The sequence below is a fragment of the Alligator sinensis genome, unplaced genomic scaffold, assembly GCF_000455745.1.
Source record: "Alligator sinensis unplaced genomic scaffold, ASM45574v1 scaffold458_1, whole genome shotgun sequence".
Taxonomy (NCBI): Eukaryota; Metazoa; Chordata; order Crocodylia; family Alligatoridae; genus Alligator; species Alligator sinensis.
In genome coordinates this window covers 1,085,016-1,101,746 of record NW_005841944.1, presented here as the reverse complement: position 1 = coordinate 1,101,746, position 16,731 = coordinate 1,085,016, and the positions used below count along the sequence as shown (strand labels likewise).

Below are 16,731 nucleotides of genomic sequence, written 5' to 3'. Positions count from 1 at the left end.
GTTTGAGCTTTTCCTGAATGTTGTCAGAGGATGAGTTGTTGTTGGGAGTGGGTCAGTTTGGTCATGGAAATATTTCTTGAGGCGGAGGCATCGGAAGAATTCTTCTAGTTCTCCAAATTGAAATATTTTATTAGGGTATTTTTCTGGACAGAAATTTAGGCCTTTAGAAAGGACAGATTTTTCAGTTCTGGTAAGCGTGTATGTGGAGAGATTGATGATATTTGTGGGTTGGTTGCTGCTTTCAGTTTTATCAAGTCTGAGGTTGGAATGTTGTAAGGTGTTGGTGTTGTTCCTCTGATGGTTGTTTTGATGGTTGTTTGACTAAATATAGATATTGGATTTATGACACATTATAACCTGCCTGACATGTGACTCCCCAGGTATCTCTCCACTTTCATCCCCTTTCTCTTCCCCCCCCACCTGTCTCTCACCCATTGACTCCTCAGTCTACATTTTCACTGACTACCTGTCTTGTATGCATACCAGCCCAGCCCCTGGCTTCTTTACTTTTCATTCCATCCAGGAAGAGCACACACCAACTGCTGAAACTTCCTTAGCCTGACGAAGGGTTTTTGAACCCGAAAGGTTGCCTAATAATTATTTTCCAACTATTTGGGTTGGTCTAATAAAAGATATCAGATTCACCCAAAGAACCTTGTCTAACAGTTATAAATTGTGTCTTGTTCCCACACCACAAACAGTCCTTAAAGGTATTCCTCAGATGAGTGTTTGCCTGCCCTACCACTGTCCTAGAGCCATAGATGTTTGAGCATGAACATTTTTAAATGTTTTTGCTTCAAAATATGCCTTTCCACAGAAGAGACTTTCTGACTCATGTTTTTTTCAGTACCTGTATTACTGATGCACACTATATCCTACTTAATGATCACATGCATCTCAGTTGTGTGAATTTGGGATAGGAAGAGAATAGGATTGTTCCCCAAAAGAATGCATATTACAGAGGTACGGTTTCTTTTTTGGCAAAAGCTCTCCATTGGACTGCTGCCCTGAAATCCATTGGCTTGTACCAAATGGACAGAGTATTTTGTCTGTAAGGCCTAGAAGAGAATACATGCAATATTGTATCCAAGTGTAAAATGCCACATTCATTCCTGCCTTTTTGAGTTAATTATCACTCTTTGGAATCCACTTCTGTCTCACTGATAAAGGAATATTGCAAGTTACCATGGTCATCTGCACTGTGCAACCAGATTAAAACTACTTTTCTTTCATAAGCTTGATTCTTCACAAAACATAATTACACTCTCCTACAGAATTTAGATTGACCTTTGATTCAAAAGTACTTCCACGCAGTATGCACAGTCAGTTCTCCTAAGCATGTAGGCTATTGTGTGCGCTATCCGGCTTTTCAGAGCAAGGACAACACAGGAAATATAAATAGCCTTTTAGGAAGTGACAGAAATTTAACTTACCTCCCAAACCTCTAGCAATCTCACCTGTTCACCGTTGTCCAAATTCCATCCCCAGATTGTTCTGTACTGGGTTTAGCTCTTTGCATGCATTGAGTACATTTTCAAAAACATCCAATGATGTATGGTCATGCTTTAAAGTGAGAGACAAAGTGAAGCTTATGTTCTTTGTTTAGGAAACTGTGTCCTTTTAATTAAGAAAGACTGTCTACTTTCAATTAATGAAAGTCTTGATCTGGGATAATTTATAGGAGCTACCTTATATATAATCAGAGCTTGATGTTCAAATGCTAGGTTTTAATAGGCTTTTTGAGTAATGATTTGAATGTACAAAACAATATGTAAATATATGTTTTCATCTGCTTCTTTACTTAAATATGGAATTTGTACATCCTGTTAAAGTGAACATATTTGAGTACAGGGCTGGTGGTATCATTTTAGGTAATTGTGTACTCAGCAGAGAAAATGTAATGAGCAGCTATTAACAGACAACACTCCTCACTATTTTTGCAAATAAGAGTTTTAAGAGTCTGGAATCATAGTCAAAAGGTTTTCTTGGCTTCACACACTGTCCCTTTCTCTCTCTTTTTGTGTGCATCTGTCTGGATTCTTTTTTTATGCTGCTACTCAGAGGATGCAAAAGGCGGCTAAAATCAAGAAAAAAGCGGTGTGTAAACTGTTTTTCTTGAATGCTAATGTTTGTGTGCATTTTTGTTGTTCTTGTTCCCCATGGAGTGTCACGTCTTTCATTATGGATCCTCATAAAGCTGTGATTTTGGCCGTTATTTGTCTTAGTAGTGGGCCACTGGATGGAACAAGATGCACTTGCTGATTTCTTTCATCTTCCACTTGCTAAAGTGCCTGTCTGCTGCTGCTGCTCTTCTTCTATTTAATCTCTCAGTGTACTGTAGTTGGTTTAATCCAGATGACCAGTCAATTTGATGACGAGGATAATTTTTTTATAGTAACGTTTATGCTTATTTTGGCAGAAGAATCTGTTAATATTTACTATATAATGTCTTTTATTAATTATTACATTACTATATAATGTGACTTATTAAGCTTGTAAGTATCTGAAATAAAAAAAGTGCACAGAAAATATAAGCTATCAAATCAAGATGTTAGCTAAACCAATTCACAGAGGAGGCAGTTCACCCAGTTCAGCAAATTATATTTGGGGATCAATTATTATATATACCTGTCAAAAATATCACTAGAATGAGCCTCGGTAAATATGGCAGTCTTGAATCATAGATCCAACTCCCTGCCGTGGCAGGAGAGAGTGCTGGGGTCAAACAACCCCAGCTAGGTGATTATCTAGCCTCCTTTTGAAGACCCCCAGGGTAGGAGTGAGCACCACTTCCCTTGGAAGTTGGTTCCAGGTCCTAGCTGCCCTGACAATGAAGTAGCACCTCCTGATGTCTAGCCTGAATCTACTCTCAGTCAACTTGTGGCTGTTATTCTTTGTTACTCCCAGTAGTGCTCGGGGAAAGAGGGACTCTCCCATTGCCAGCTGATCCCCCTCAGCCGTTTATAGACGGCCACCAGATCCCCTCTCAGCCTTCTCTTGTGGAGGCTGAACAGGTTCAGGTCCTGTAGCCTCCCCTTGTAGGGCCTGCCTTGCTGCCCCCTGATCATGCAATCATCGGGTCCAGCCCCCTGCATGAGCAGGAAAGATCTGGGGTCAGACGACCCCAGCCAGGTGACTGTCAGTCTTCTCTTGAAGACCTCTAGGATAGATGATTGCACCACCCCTGGGGGGAGCTCGTTCCATAGTCTGAACATCCTAGTTGTAAAGAAGTTTTTCCTAATGTTCGACCTGAAACTGTCTTCCAGGAGTTTGTGGCCATTGTTTCTAGTTTTCCCCCAAGGCGCCCTGGTGAACAGTTTTTGTTCACTGAGCCCCTGATGTATGCCTCTGATATAGTGGTAAGCCACAATCAGGTCCCCTCTCAGCCTTCTTTTCTTTAGACTGAAGAGTCTGAGATCCCTCAGTCTCTCCTCATATGGCTTGCCATGCAAGTCTCTGATCATACGGGTGGCTCTTGTCTGGACCCAGAAGTGCGGCACCCAGAACTGGATGCAGTACTCCAGCTGTGGCCTCACCAATGTTGAGTGAAGTGGGAGAATCACTTCTTTGGTTTTACTGGAGATGCATTGATTGATGCATGCCAGAGTTTTACTGGCCCTAGCAGTTACTGTGTTGCATAGCTGGCTTATATTCATGCTGGGGTCTATTGTTACCCCCACATCCCTTTCATTTGTAGTGCTGGTCAGGTTAGTGATGCCCAGCCTGTAGGTGTGCTGGGGGTTCTTCCTTCACAGATGCAGCACTTTGCATTTCTCTGTGTTAAACCTCATCTTGTTCTGTTCTGCCCAACATGCCAGCCTGTCCTGGTCTGCTTGTATCTGCAGCCTATCTGCAGGTGTGTCTGTGCAACCCCATATCTTGGTGTCATCCGCGAACTTGGCCAATGGGCTTTTCACCCCCTCATCCAGGTCGTTGATGAAGATGTTGAACAGCACTGGGCCAAGTACCGACGACCCCTTGGGTACGCTGCTGCCCACAGCTCTCCAGGATGACACCAATCCATTCATATGGACTCTCTGCTTCCTATTCAGCAACCAGTTTCACACCCGCTTGATGGTCCTGCAGTTGAGCCTGATATCTTCCAGTTTTCTGATCAGTACCTCATGGGATACTAAGTCAAAGGCTTTCTGGAAGTTGAGGTATATGATGTCAACCGCTTTTCTCTCGTCCAGGTGACAAGTCATCTGATCATAGAAAGAAATTAGGTTGGTCAGACAAGACCTACCCTCGACGAAGCCATGCTGGCTGTCATTCAGTATCATGCCTTCTGCAAGTTTGTCACAGATAGCCTCTTTGAAGAATGTTTCTAGGATTTTCCCTGGAATAGAAGTCAAGCTAATTGGCCTGTAGTTTCCTGGGTCCTCATGCTTCCCCCTCTTGAAGATGGGCACAACATTGGCCCTCTTCCAGTTCTCTGGGATTTCTCCAAAGGCCCATGATTTTTTGAAAGACCTTTGCCAGGGGCTCTGTGATTACTTCAGCCAACTCTTGCAGCACTCTTGGGTGAAGTTCATCTGGTCCTGCTGATTTACATACGTCTAATTTATTTAATTGATTGTACACCAGTCTATTGCAATGGTGGGAACCGTGTCAATTCCGCCCTGCTCATTCTGTGCCCTACCTGGAGTGTTGTTCCCCTTGGTCTTGTGAAAGACCGAGGCAAATTAGTCATTTAGGAGTTCCGTTTTTTTCCTGAGTTGTAGTGACCAGGTATCCTGAAGCATTGAGCAAGAGCCCCGCACTCCCATTAGTTTTCCTTTTACTCCCTATGTAGCTAAAGAAGGACTTCTTGTTGTCCTTGATTTTTGTAGCTAGTTTTAGTTCAGTTTCTGTCTTAGCTTGCCTAATCTGGTTTCTACAAGTGCGGGTCATTGTCAAGTAATCTTCCTTAGAGGCTGTCCCAAGCTTCCATTGTTTGTACGCCTCTTTCTTTTTCTGTAGGAGGGCTGCAACTTCCCTGCTTAGCCAAGAGGGTTTTTTGACCCTTCTGCTACTTTTTCTCCATAAGGGAATGGATTTTCTCTGAGCCTTAAGGATTTTGTCCTTAAAGGAACGACCATTCTTCTCGTGCTCCCTTTACCTGTGGTCCTTGGTCTCTCAGGGCATTCTCTACTAGTGACCTGAGCTTATTAAAATTAGCGTTTTTGAAGTCTAAGACTTTGAGCTTGGTATCTGTTTTGTCAGCTTTGCGACGGACTGTGAACATAATGGTTTCATGGTCACTATTGCCTAGGCTATCTTCTATGTTTAAGTTGGTCACCAAGTCATCCCCTTTGGCCAGGACCAGGTCAAGAACTGCATTGCCCCTAGTTGGCATGTCACCTCCTGAGTCAGAGAGGTTAAATGATGCAGTTAGATCTTTACCAAAGTATTGTGTAGTTTTACCTCACTTGAATATATATTTTACTTCTTAAATTTTGGGGGGGTGAATAAGTATTCTGGTTCCAAAGAGGATGGAGCTAGACTGTTCTTAGTGATGACAGATGACAGAACAAGGACCAATGGTCTCATGTTGCAGAAAGAGAGGTTTGGGTTGGATATTAGGAAAAACTTTCTCACTAGGAGGGTGGTGAAGCACTGGAACAGGTTATCCAGAGAGGTGGTGGAATCTCCATCCTTGGAGTTTTTTAAGGCTCAGCTTAACAAAACCCTGGCTGGAAAGATCTAGTTGGTGATGGTTCTGCTTTGAGCAGGGGGTTGAGATTAGATAACCTCCTGAGGTCTCTTCCAACCCTAATTTTCTATGATTCTGTGAATGCAGTAGTGATGGCAGGGCTTGCTTCAGGGCAAAAGTCCTCTCTTTGCCCATAGATCTGGCAAAGCAAAAGCAGCAACTAGAGTATGCTTCCTTGCAGTGCCTCATGTAAGCCATGCCTGATGAGGAATACTTTACTGGGTGAGAGGTTAATTCAGTTAGGTCATCTGTGTCATGAATTTTGCCTGTCAGCAGCTTGAGGTGCAGTTCCTCCTGAACCCCTGCACCGATCTTCTTGAAACTTGGTAGGTTTTGTGGCCTCTCCAGGGTCTACCACCTCCCTGCGTTGTAACATAGATGTGACATGAGTTTGCTTTCAAGAATTTGGGGTACAGTTCCCCCTGAACTGCTGCACCTATCTTCTTGAAACTTGGCAGGCTTCATGCTCTCAGCAGAGGCTACCACCGCTGCAAGATTCATCTGAATCAGACAAAAAACAACAAAGTTCCAGATATTTCATTGATTCCCCATTATACCCTATGGCCAGATATTCAAGGTGGCGCTGAAGCTTTAGAGCCGCTTCGGCTGGATTGAAGTGGGAACCTGGTCTGGAGCTCCAGATCGGATCCCTGGCATCTGAAGCCGCTGGATCCGAAGCTGGATCGAATAGCTGCCTACTCACACAGGCCTAATAATTTGTGTATATATTGCACACAGCCAAGATGAGAAGGACAGATCATGATCTCTCTTCTATTTATTGGTGGTGCCTCAGAAACAGCGGGGAGGAATGTTGGTGAGACAGCGTGAGGATGCATCCATGCTTTTTCTCTTGCTGCATCACTAAGTACATGTGTTTGGTTCCTGAGCTGTCAATCTAACATTTTCCACAAGCTCCGAAATCAACTTGCATGTATTTGGGAGCACCTCTGAACACCATCTTTGCAGTGATTTAGTAATGCTGTTGTTTCAAGTCATTAGCGAAGTTGTCATTTTAAAGAGAAAATTTATATTCCTTTTATATAACGGGACTGTCTTTTAGACTTCTGAGGGAGATTCCCAGGCTTTGACTGAAGTGGATCTGTTCATCTCCACGCAGAGGATTAAAGTTCTGAATGCAGATACACAGGTAAGTTTTAATAGTAATTTTTTCAAAAATAATGCTGACTGGTAAGAATTCTTGTTTTATACTGTATTCTCATGTGTTTAGAGTGAAATGTTTTTTGCTGAATATTTTAAATGCACTACTGTAATGCACATGAAATCACTCTGGAAGGAATGCAGTGTTGGTTTGGTTGAAAATGTTGCTGGTTTTAGAGCTGCCATTTATCAAAGTTTTATCATCGCACTGTGTGTGGCTCCTTCCTCATACACCACATTTTTGGTGTTCTAGGAAAAAGCCTGCATATTGTTTGAGGTATATAATGCAATGTAGTAAAAATTTGGAAGCCATTCAAAATTCATTTGCCCTACTGCCTTTGCCCTGACCTGTTTCTCAGTAGGTGTCCTGAGTTTATAGCCTAAGTTATAGCCTTTGCTACCTTGGATGAGCCATTTGCTACCTTGGATGAGCCATCCATATCTGTTACATCTACTTAGCCACCTAAGTGATCACCCTTCTTGCCCAAAATAGGCTCTTTTTTGTTGTTTGTATTATGGTAGCATCTAGATGTGGCAACCAGGGTTAGGCCCCTGCCGTGTTAGATATACATGTAATGAGAGACCATCTTTGTCCTGAATAATTTACAGCTGGGCTTTGGACAGCTGCAGCAGGCAACAGGTAGGCTTTGAACAGCTACACTGGGCTCTGGGGCCCCAGCATTGGCTCCATGCCAGTGGTGGGTGCACGCATGCCTTGTGGCACACAGTTGAGGGTCCAGGGAAGTGCAACCATGGCCTCTCCCCAGCTGTCTGCGTAGAGGTGCATGTGGAGCCACTGCCAGCAATGAGGATCAGGCCCCTTGTGGGTCCCCCCCCACCTCTGGTATGCTAAGTTGAGGTGTGGGTGGAGGTCAGGGTGTTTTTGGGACTCTGGCCAAAAATGTTGTTAACCCCTTGTCTAACCCTAGCTCATCCTTAGGCAGAAGGCTGGTTTATTGTTTTTAAGTGGGTTTTTCCTTGCACGAAGTGTAGGGAATCTCCTTTGAGTCTTGTAATTTATCCATTAGAGATTGTTTGTATCAGCAGATAGCTGTCCTAATGTTTTTCCGTATCTGGGAAATTGTTCTTATGGTCAAGGCTTGTTGACATTTCATCCAACTTCAGAACTAAATTGGAAGACCAGGAGAGATGGCAGAGATCTTCCCCCTGCTCTGCAAACAAAATCAGAAACCATGGTGGCAAGAAATACTCTATAACACTTTCATTCACAGATCTCAAAACAAATTTGCATGCCTTGTTTTTTTCTGCTGTGCTGTATTTATTATCATCAGACAAATCAAGTGTGAAAATACCCTTACTGGAATGTTATAATGTTCTTGGTATATTCAGACATGTTCATTTATTGAACTGGTGTGTTATTGCTGTAGCTGTTGTTAGGTTCACTTTGTCATGCATGTCTTTTTTTAACCCAAAGAATATGTAGAATTGCTGTCTTAGGCTATGTGTAGATGAAACGTGGGGCATATGTGCATGATGCTTTAAAGCAGGTTAAATGCTTTCACACCACTTTAATGGTGTTGGTGTTTATACATGTTGGTGGTGTATTGTGCAGTAATTCCAGCCGCTGTAGCAAATTCAACAGCATAATGTGCCTTAAATGACTTGGGGCACAGCAAACTAAAACTTCTCCAAGGAATTTTAGTTTGCTGCCCTACAGCTGCGTAGTGAAGCACCGGGCTCTGTGCAGCTCATGGGCTCTGCAGGAAGCCTGTGCAGGCAACCTGGCAGCAGCCTAGAGCCTGCCTGCCTGGTAGTGGAGCCTACCTGCCTTTTCCCTGGAGTCTGCCTGCCTTCCTGAGCTACACGGGGGCCCTGTGCTTCCCTCCATATTTGCAGTACCTGCTGGGCTGCCACTGCCATGGAGGGAAGCACCAGCTTTGATCCACCCACTGTCAGCTTGCCCTCCCCTCCCCACCGCTGGTAAGTGCATGGATGTGTGCATGACACGTGTTTACTTAGCCCTAAATTGAAGCGGTGTTTTTAAAAAGCCATCGCTTCAATTTAGGGCTCCTGTTTTGTCTACACACACCCTTATTGCCCAATGGTAATCGTGTTCCCTGAGATTTATTCCTTAATATTTTAGAACATCATGAGAGTAGATGAACAGCTGGAGTTCTAAGATAGTGGGAGTTTTAGCAGGAAGTATAAAAGTATGTTTTTATAAGTTCTATGAATTGGTCTGTAAATACAACCTGTGAAGGACTTTTTTTCTTTTCTAAGTTGAGGGTATATTAATACTTGTTAAATAGGGGTTTACCATCAGTGGCTAGAACAAGTACATTTTTCTCTTTTGTTTTAAATATTCTATTAGAATTTGTGGAAGAGATGTACAGATGAAGAGTAGAAGATAACATGTAGTGTAGTAGATGCACTTATAGGCCACATACAGACATTTAAAAAACCAGGGGAGGAATTGATCTAAGCTATGTGATTTTCTCAAAGTGTCCTAGTTTAGACTGGTAGTGAACAGCATATGTATTTGCCCTTGCCGGGGGAGGGTGGAATCACCAGGCAGCCTGTGCTGGCTGAGTCCCACAAGTGGGGGGTGCTCCTGAATGCTTCCCAGGGTGACAACAACTTCCAAGTGACCAAAGAGGACAAGACCGCTGAGGACACCAGGGTGCTCCAGACTGTTGAGAGCCAGTTCTGGGCCTGTGCTACCAGCAATGACTGGTGTGAGCAGATTGTCCTGGACACTTGGGATGACTAATAATAGGTCCAGATGTTCTACATCTGCTGGACTACTTTCATAGACATCATAGCCCAGGTGACCTCCCACATTATGAGCCAGGACATCAGCATCCAGTCATCCCTCCAGAGAAGTGGGTGGTCATCACTATCATGAAGCAAGCCACCCCCAGTAGTCTTCACTAGGTTGTCAACCAGCTCAGCATGGGCAAGTCCACAGTCAGAGAGGCTGTCTGGGAGGCGTGCCTGGGGTCATCAAGAACATCCTGGCCAGTCACTTCATCTGCCTTGTCAATCCACAGATGATGGTTACTGGCTTCCACCGCTTGGGCTTCCCCAACTGCCTGTGGATGGCACCCAGGTGTTCATCGGCTGTAAGGGCTACTTCTCTGTTGTCCTGAAGGGCATTGTTGACCACCAGGGCTGTTCTGCCCACATCTTTGCTGGCTGGGTGGGCAGTGTCCATGGTGCTCGCCTCTTTCACAACTCCTGGCAGGGCATCATGTGTGCCGCTACCTCCCTGCCCTGCTAGCTAAGTGCATGGCCCACCTGCTCTCCTCCCCTCCCTGTCTTCTAGGCACTTTGCATTTCCCCTGGTACCTGGGTCTCTGTCACAGCTGTGTGAAGCAAGGTAGAACTGTACTGTCCCAAGCAGGAGGGTGTACTCACTCAGTGCCAGAATCTTCACCACAACTGGGGGGGGAGCTGGGTGTGGGTGCTATAGGTGATGTTGCAGCAGCAGCTGCTACACTTGTAGTCAGGGGGCTAGGAGGCACTCTGGAAGGGGGGCAGCAAGGAGATGCAAGAGGAATGGAAATGGAACAACTATGGCAGCTGTGTCAGAGACACCGTCTTGGGGGCTGCATGTTTGGCCATGGCCCACAAAATAGAGGACTGCAGGAGCTCCCATGAGGTGGAGGACATGACCTCAGGGTCCAAGTCCTGGCTGTGATGTCCTTTGCATCAGAGCTTCCCCCCTGGTCCTGTGTGCTGTAGTCCATGTGCTTGACAATGTCTAAGATGATGTCAAAGTAGCTCAGGTCCAGCTGCAGGTCTACAGCCTCTGCTCCTAGATCCTGCAATGATCCAGGGCTAGCAGCAATGGGCAAGAGTCCTTGGGGACCACCACCAGCAGCAGATAATGTGCCCCTTGGCTTCTGGGAACCTGCTTCTGGGTTGTCTCATCATCCCAGGGCTTTCTACACCTGCTCCTGCAACAGGGGCCCTGCCAGCAACTCCTGCTTCCCAATGGTGCCATATATGTGGGGTGGCAATGGCCCTGTCTGTGTCAAGGAAGCAGGACATCTCATAGAAGGGCATGCTCTGCCTCTTGCCCCTGGACTTTTTATTGGTGACATACACATGTTTGTACTAGATCTTCATCCATTTCATCTTGGCCCAGTGCTGCATCCAGTCCCTGTCATGGCTCTGTGCTTGCATCTGTTGGGCAATGCACTTGAATGTCCCTGTTGTGGTGCCCTTTACAGAGCTGGTCCTGGGTTGACAGCAACAAGATTCTTCATCTCCCTGTGTCTTCAGTTGTGCAACCAGGGTTGGGTACTGGACGAGGATGAGATGGGTTCTTCCATGGTCCATGGGGTTTGATGTGGGTGAGATGGATGGATGGAAGGAATGGAGTGTGCTTATAGGTGTGGATCCTGGCACATAGCTGTCCCCCTCACTCCATCTGGGTGTGGGCTCTAGTCCAGAGTGACTGGGGCTCCACTGGCCAGGCCACCCCCACAACCTTAAACTTTCCAGGGGCTTCTAGTAGATGTCCTGATCATTCTGGCAATGCCCCACACCCCAACCTGAAAATTTCCAGTGTCCTCTGTCTGCAACACTGAGACAACTGACCATGCCCCACCTGCTCCTGAAGTTTCCAGGGGCATCTGCCTGCTTGCCTCAGCTTGTATGCTCAGTGGCCCTCACTCCCCCAGCCCTATACTCTTGGACCCCATAGCTGCAGGTCAAAAAGCCTGGATACCTGCCAGCAATGGCCAAGCCTCAGAGATCACAGGGTCACCTCTCTGCGGTCCCAGTCCTGATGTTGTGCCCCCCACTACCCAACCCACCAGAGGTGAGCTGCCTGCACTGGCTCCTGCTCAGGGGAGGGGTGTCTGTGCATCTGTGCTGGGGTCCGAGTCACAAGGTGTCTCTGAGATGTGGTGTGTGGGTGTCAGGGTCATGATCCTTGGGTGCTGTGCCCAGGTATGAGGGTCCTTGGCTGGGTGTGCAGGTGCCAGGGTTGGGGTGTATGCTACTGTGTCTGAGTGTGGGGGTTCTCTTGGGTTCAGTGTTGGGGTCTGTATGTACATTCTGGGGTGCTTCATGACAGGATGTTGGGGGTGCAGGGGCACAGCCTGGCGACTCGGGTGCCCATGTCCTGGGGCTTGTGCAGGGGACACAGATGCCTTGCTTCCACTTGCTGCTTGCCTGTGGCTGACAGGTGGCTAGAGGTAGGAGGTGGGGCTGGGGAGAAGGACAGTGCTTTCTCTGCACTGGGACAGCCCGGGGGTGGGAGCCCACCGAGTGCTTGGCTGAAGCAGCTGAGCACAGGCTGAGTGCTAGCATTCCTTCTTGCAAGGAAGGGGTAGGGAGGTTTGCAAAGCAGGTGGAGATGCTGAAGGACAGTGATCTAATGTGAGCTGATACAGAAGATCATTGCTTTAGTCTAACCCAGTGGTTTTCAACCTGTGGTCTTCGGACCCCTGGGCATCCACAGACTGTGTCTAAGGGGTTCACATAAGGTGACTATGGTAAATCAAAAGTATGTGACTATTTACACTTCCAAAGGGATCCACACTTCCATTCAAAATTTCCAAAGGGATCCGCTCCTCCATACAACATTTTTTAGAGAGCCATAAATTTAAAAAAGTTTGAAAACCACTGGTCTAACCTAAATTGATCTCAGTTGAGTGTACCTCACACCACATGTATCTTAGGTCACTTGTACCATTTTTAGACTAGTCTGTGTGCACTGAACTTCTGTATTGTTATGGGTTTAGATCAATCTGCTTTCACTTGGACTTTTCTAAGTGTAATGCCCATATTTGCTTTTACTCTACCATACCCAGCTATGCTAGTGCACTGCAACTTTGAATCACTTTTGCTGATTTATTCCAAGAAGTTTTTCCAATCTGGTGGCAAATGAATGATGATGGAATTTGCCACCCAGTGTATTAAAAATATTTTTAATTTCAGTGAAGCTAGTGTAATGGGATGGTAAGAGAAATTTATTGGTGGATGAACAGCTAATAGCTAGATGTATAAAGTGAACATGTTGATATATGGATTAGTTTGTTACTTCAGTTCAAACTGAACTACTGTCACTGGTCCCTATGCTTTCTTCCCTTAAATGTTTGAATAATAGTAGTTATGCTGGCTAGACTTTCAACACAGTGAAGAAAAACAAATGCTCTTTGAGGCAAACTCCAATATCTTTATTCAGTTAGGATTACATTATGCCATAAGAGCCCCATTGATTTCACTACAACTTCAGTGGTATACAGTGCCATTCTCTCTGAAGGAGGGTACCTGAGTCTGTGCCTGCATGTTTAATAACAGTAAACAGCTGATTTGGGAATTGATTGTATTTACAGGATTTTTGTAAGTTCTACTTTAAATATTGCTGCTTTTCCTGATTACACTAAGTTGCAAGAGACTTTTGCTTCCTCTGACTTTTAGTACTTGCTCTAGATGTGCTTTACATTTTTGGCATGACTGTGTTTTAGCTCAACTCCATCCTGCAACATCCAGTTAGTGATGATCTCAGAATCCCTCCAACCATTGATGAGGTGAGGAAAGCCATGAAGCAGATGAAGATTGACAAGGTATCTGGAGCTGATTGAGTCCCCACTGAAATCTTAAAGCTGGGGAGGGGGAGTGGCTCATATCACAGCTCCATGCCCTTTCCTTAAGGATCTGGAATGACGAGGAAATACCAGATGACCTTAGGGATGCCATTATTGTGACAGTCTTCAAGAAGGGAGACAGGTCTGACTGGAAATTGCAGAGAGATCATCTTGCTGTTCACCACAGAGAAGATCATTGTAGGAACCCTCCTGAGCCATCTCTTTCTACTTGCTGAAGATCTCCTCCAGGAATCTTAGTGTGGGTTTAGGGCCTCAGGGAGACACAACTGACATGATCGTTCTTTACTGCTTCACCAGCTGCAGAAAAAATGCCAGGAACAACATAAACCTCTCTACCTGGCTTTCTTTGACCTTACAAAAGCCTTCAACTGTCAGTTGAGAAGTGCTGTGGAGGACCCTTCTGAAGTATGGTTGCTCACCAAAATTCATCACCATTCCTTGCCTGCTCTGTGACAGTATGAGAGCAGCGGCTCTCAATAACAGATCTATCATAGATTGAAGTTAAGCAAGACTGCATCATTGCTCCAACACCCTTCTTAATATTCATTACTGAGATGCTACATCTAGCCACCAACAAGCTTCCAGCTGGAATGGAGCTAAGTTAATTAAGAGATGGTAAACTGTTTAATCTCAGCTGACTCCAAGCCAAAACCAAGACAACCTCAACCTCAGTCATCAAGCTTCAGTACGCTGATGATGCTGTAGTGTGTTCTCACTCAGAAGCAGACCTTCAAGCAATTGTTGACATTTTTTACCATGCAAAGAAAATGGGACTAACATTTAACATTCAGAAGACTAAGGTTTACCATCAACAATCTCTTGCTGAGCAGTCCCCAGCTCTAGTAATTCAGATTTATGGTGAGACTCTGGAGAATGCTGAGTATTTCCGATACCTCAGAAGCCATCTTATCACAAAAGGCTGATATAGACAAAGAAATTCAATATTGCCTTAAAAGTGCAAGTGCAGCCTTCAGATACTTGAGGAAATGGGTGTTCAAAGATCGTAGCATCAGATCCAAAACCAAGCTCATGGTTTATCCAGCAGTCATGATCCATACCTTAGAGTACGGAGCTGAGATGTGGACAACGTACAGACAGCTCAATTCACTGGAGCTAGAGAAGTTTCTTGTTTGACTTAATTGCTGTGGCTCTATCTTAGCTGATGTCACAGCTGGCAGAGGCAATCTGCTCTTTTATAGCTATGGCAATGATATAAAATCTATTTCTGCAACATACTATTCAGTGTTTTTACCCATCTGTAATTTTATTGTATGGTTTGCATGAAAGGTGTTGGTGTCAGTAACTGGTTTTAAACTATTCTGATTTTTACTCCAAAAATAAGCATTTAACTTAACACTTTAGTAGTTAGCATTTTATTGCCACTGCTTACCCAGGTCAATGTGCATTATCACCTTGGATCAGGGCCAGCTGTTCAGTCTATTTCCCTGCATCAAACCAGTAAGTGGTTGCCCCTACTGGTTTAAAATCATTTGCACATGTAGCTGCTGAATGTTTTCTCTGAGGCAAGTACCCTTGTGTCTCCTCTTGTAGCTGCTATGTTGCATGATTTAGACATCAGGGAGTAAACTGACAGGATTTTCACAGCAACAATTTAGGGAAGAGGGCAAGGGGAAAGAAGCAAGAGAAGACTGGATGCAAAAAGGGAGAGAAAGAGAAGAAAATTGTGCAAGTGTTGTAGAGCCCCTCCTGCATCCAGCCAGCCAACCAGAAATTCCCGTTGCTAGAAATGCCGGTTAGCAAAATCCCGAATAGTGGGGATTTTACTGTACCTTGACTTTAGCAAGCCTTTTGATACGGTATCCCATGACATTCTTGCAAGCTATGTAAGTACAGGTTGGATGAATGGACTCTAAGGTAGACAGAAAGCAGGCTGGATCATAGGGCTCAGAGGGTAGTAGTCAAGGGCTTGATGCCTAGTTGGCAGCCGGTATAAAGTGGAGTGCCCCAGAGGTTGCTTCTGGGGTTGGTTTCGTTCAGTATTTTCATCAGTGACCTGGAAGATGGAGTGGAGTGCACCCTCGGCAAGTTTAAGGGAAAGTAGCAGATACACTGGAAATAGGGCTGTGATTCAGAGTGACCTAGACAAATTGGAGGATTGGACCAAAAGAAATCTCATGAGGTTCAACAAGGACAAGTGCAAAGTCCTGCACTTAGGATGGAACACACTCATGCACCAGTAAAGGCTGGGGGCTGTCTGGCTAAGCATCAGCTCTGCAGAAAAGCGCCTCAGGATTACAGTGGACAGTGAGATGAATATGAGCCAGCAGTGTGCCCTTGTTGCAAACAAGGCTAACAGCATACTGGGCTGCATTAGTAGGACTGCTGCCAGCGGATCAAGGGAAGTGATTATTCCCCTCTATTCAGCACTGGAAGGGCCACATCTGGAGTACTGTGTTAAGTTTTGGGCCCCCCACTACAGAAAGGTGTGGACAAATTGGAGAGAGTCCAACAGAGGGCAACAAAAGTGGTTAGGGAGCTGGGGAACATGACTTCTGAGGAGGCTGAGGGAACTGGGCTTACTTAGTTTCATAGTGCTTAGGGTTAGAAGGGACCTAAACAGATCATCAGGTGTGACCCCCTGCCCTGGGCAGGAATGGGTGCTGCGGTCATATGACCCCAGCCAAATATCTGTTTAGCCTTCTCTTGAAGACCCCCAAGGTAGGAGAGAGCACCACCTCATTTGGGAGCCCGTTCCAGAGCCTGGTAGCCCTAACTGTAAAGTAATGTTTCCTGATGTGCAGAGAAGAGAAGACTGAGAGGGGATTTAATAGCAGCCTTCAACTACCTGAAGGGGGGTTCAAAAGAGGATGGAGCTGGAGTGTTCTCAGTGGCAGCAGATGACAGAACCAGGAGCAATGGTCTCAAATTGCAGCAAGGGAAGCTTAGGTTAGATATTAGGAAAAATTTTCTCACTGGGCGGGTAGTAAACACTGAAACAGGTTACCCAGAGTGGTTGTGAACTCTCCATCTTTGGAGGTGTTTAAAACTCAGCTAGACAAATCCATGGCTGCTATGAGCCAGTTGGGGATAGTCCTGCTTTGAGCAGGGGGCTGGACTACATGACTTCCTGCAGTCCCTTCCAACCCTAGTTTTCTATGATTCTATGACAAAGGAAAAATCAAACAACATGACTTTATGGTTACTATTTTTTATTTGGCTTATTCCAACATTTAGTTATACTAAACAGAAGTGAAGTATATTTGTGCAGACAGAATTTGCTGGATCTACAAGAATCTTTAGGTTCTTGTAGGTGGTGGTTGTAGGGAAGGGGAG

At 45.2% G+C, this 16,731-nt stretch overlaps 1 protein-coding gene across 12 annotated transcripts in view; it reads left to right on the top strand.

Annotated features, from left to right (window-relative positions):
- Positions 1–16,731, top strand: part of APBA2 (amyloid beta precursor protein binding family A member 2) — a 265,914-nt gene that overhangs the window by 214,157 nt on the left and 35,026 nt on the right. For 10 of the 12 annotated variants that reach the window (XM_025199452.1, XM_025199457.1, XM_025199455.1 and 7 more), the window contains 2 exons: positions 2,062–2,097; positions 6,756–6,842. In XM_025199452.1, coding sequence (XP_025055237.1) covers positions 2,062–2,097; positions 6,756–6,842 — 123 coding nt within the window. The remainder of the gene's footprint in view (positions 1–2,061; positions 2,098–6,755; positions 6,843–16,731) is intronic. The other 2 variants (XM_025199458.1, XM_025199454.1) reach the window with 1 other exon arrangement.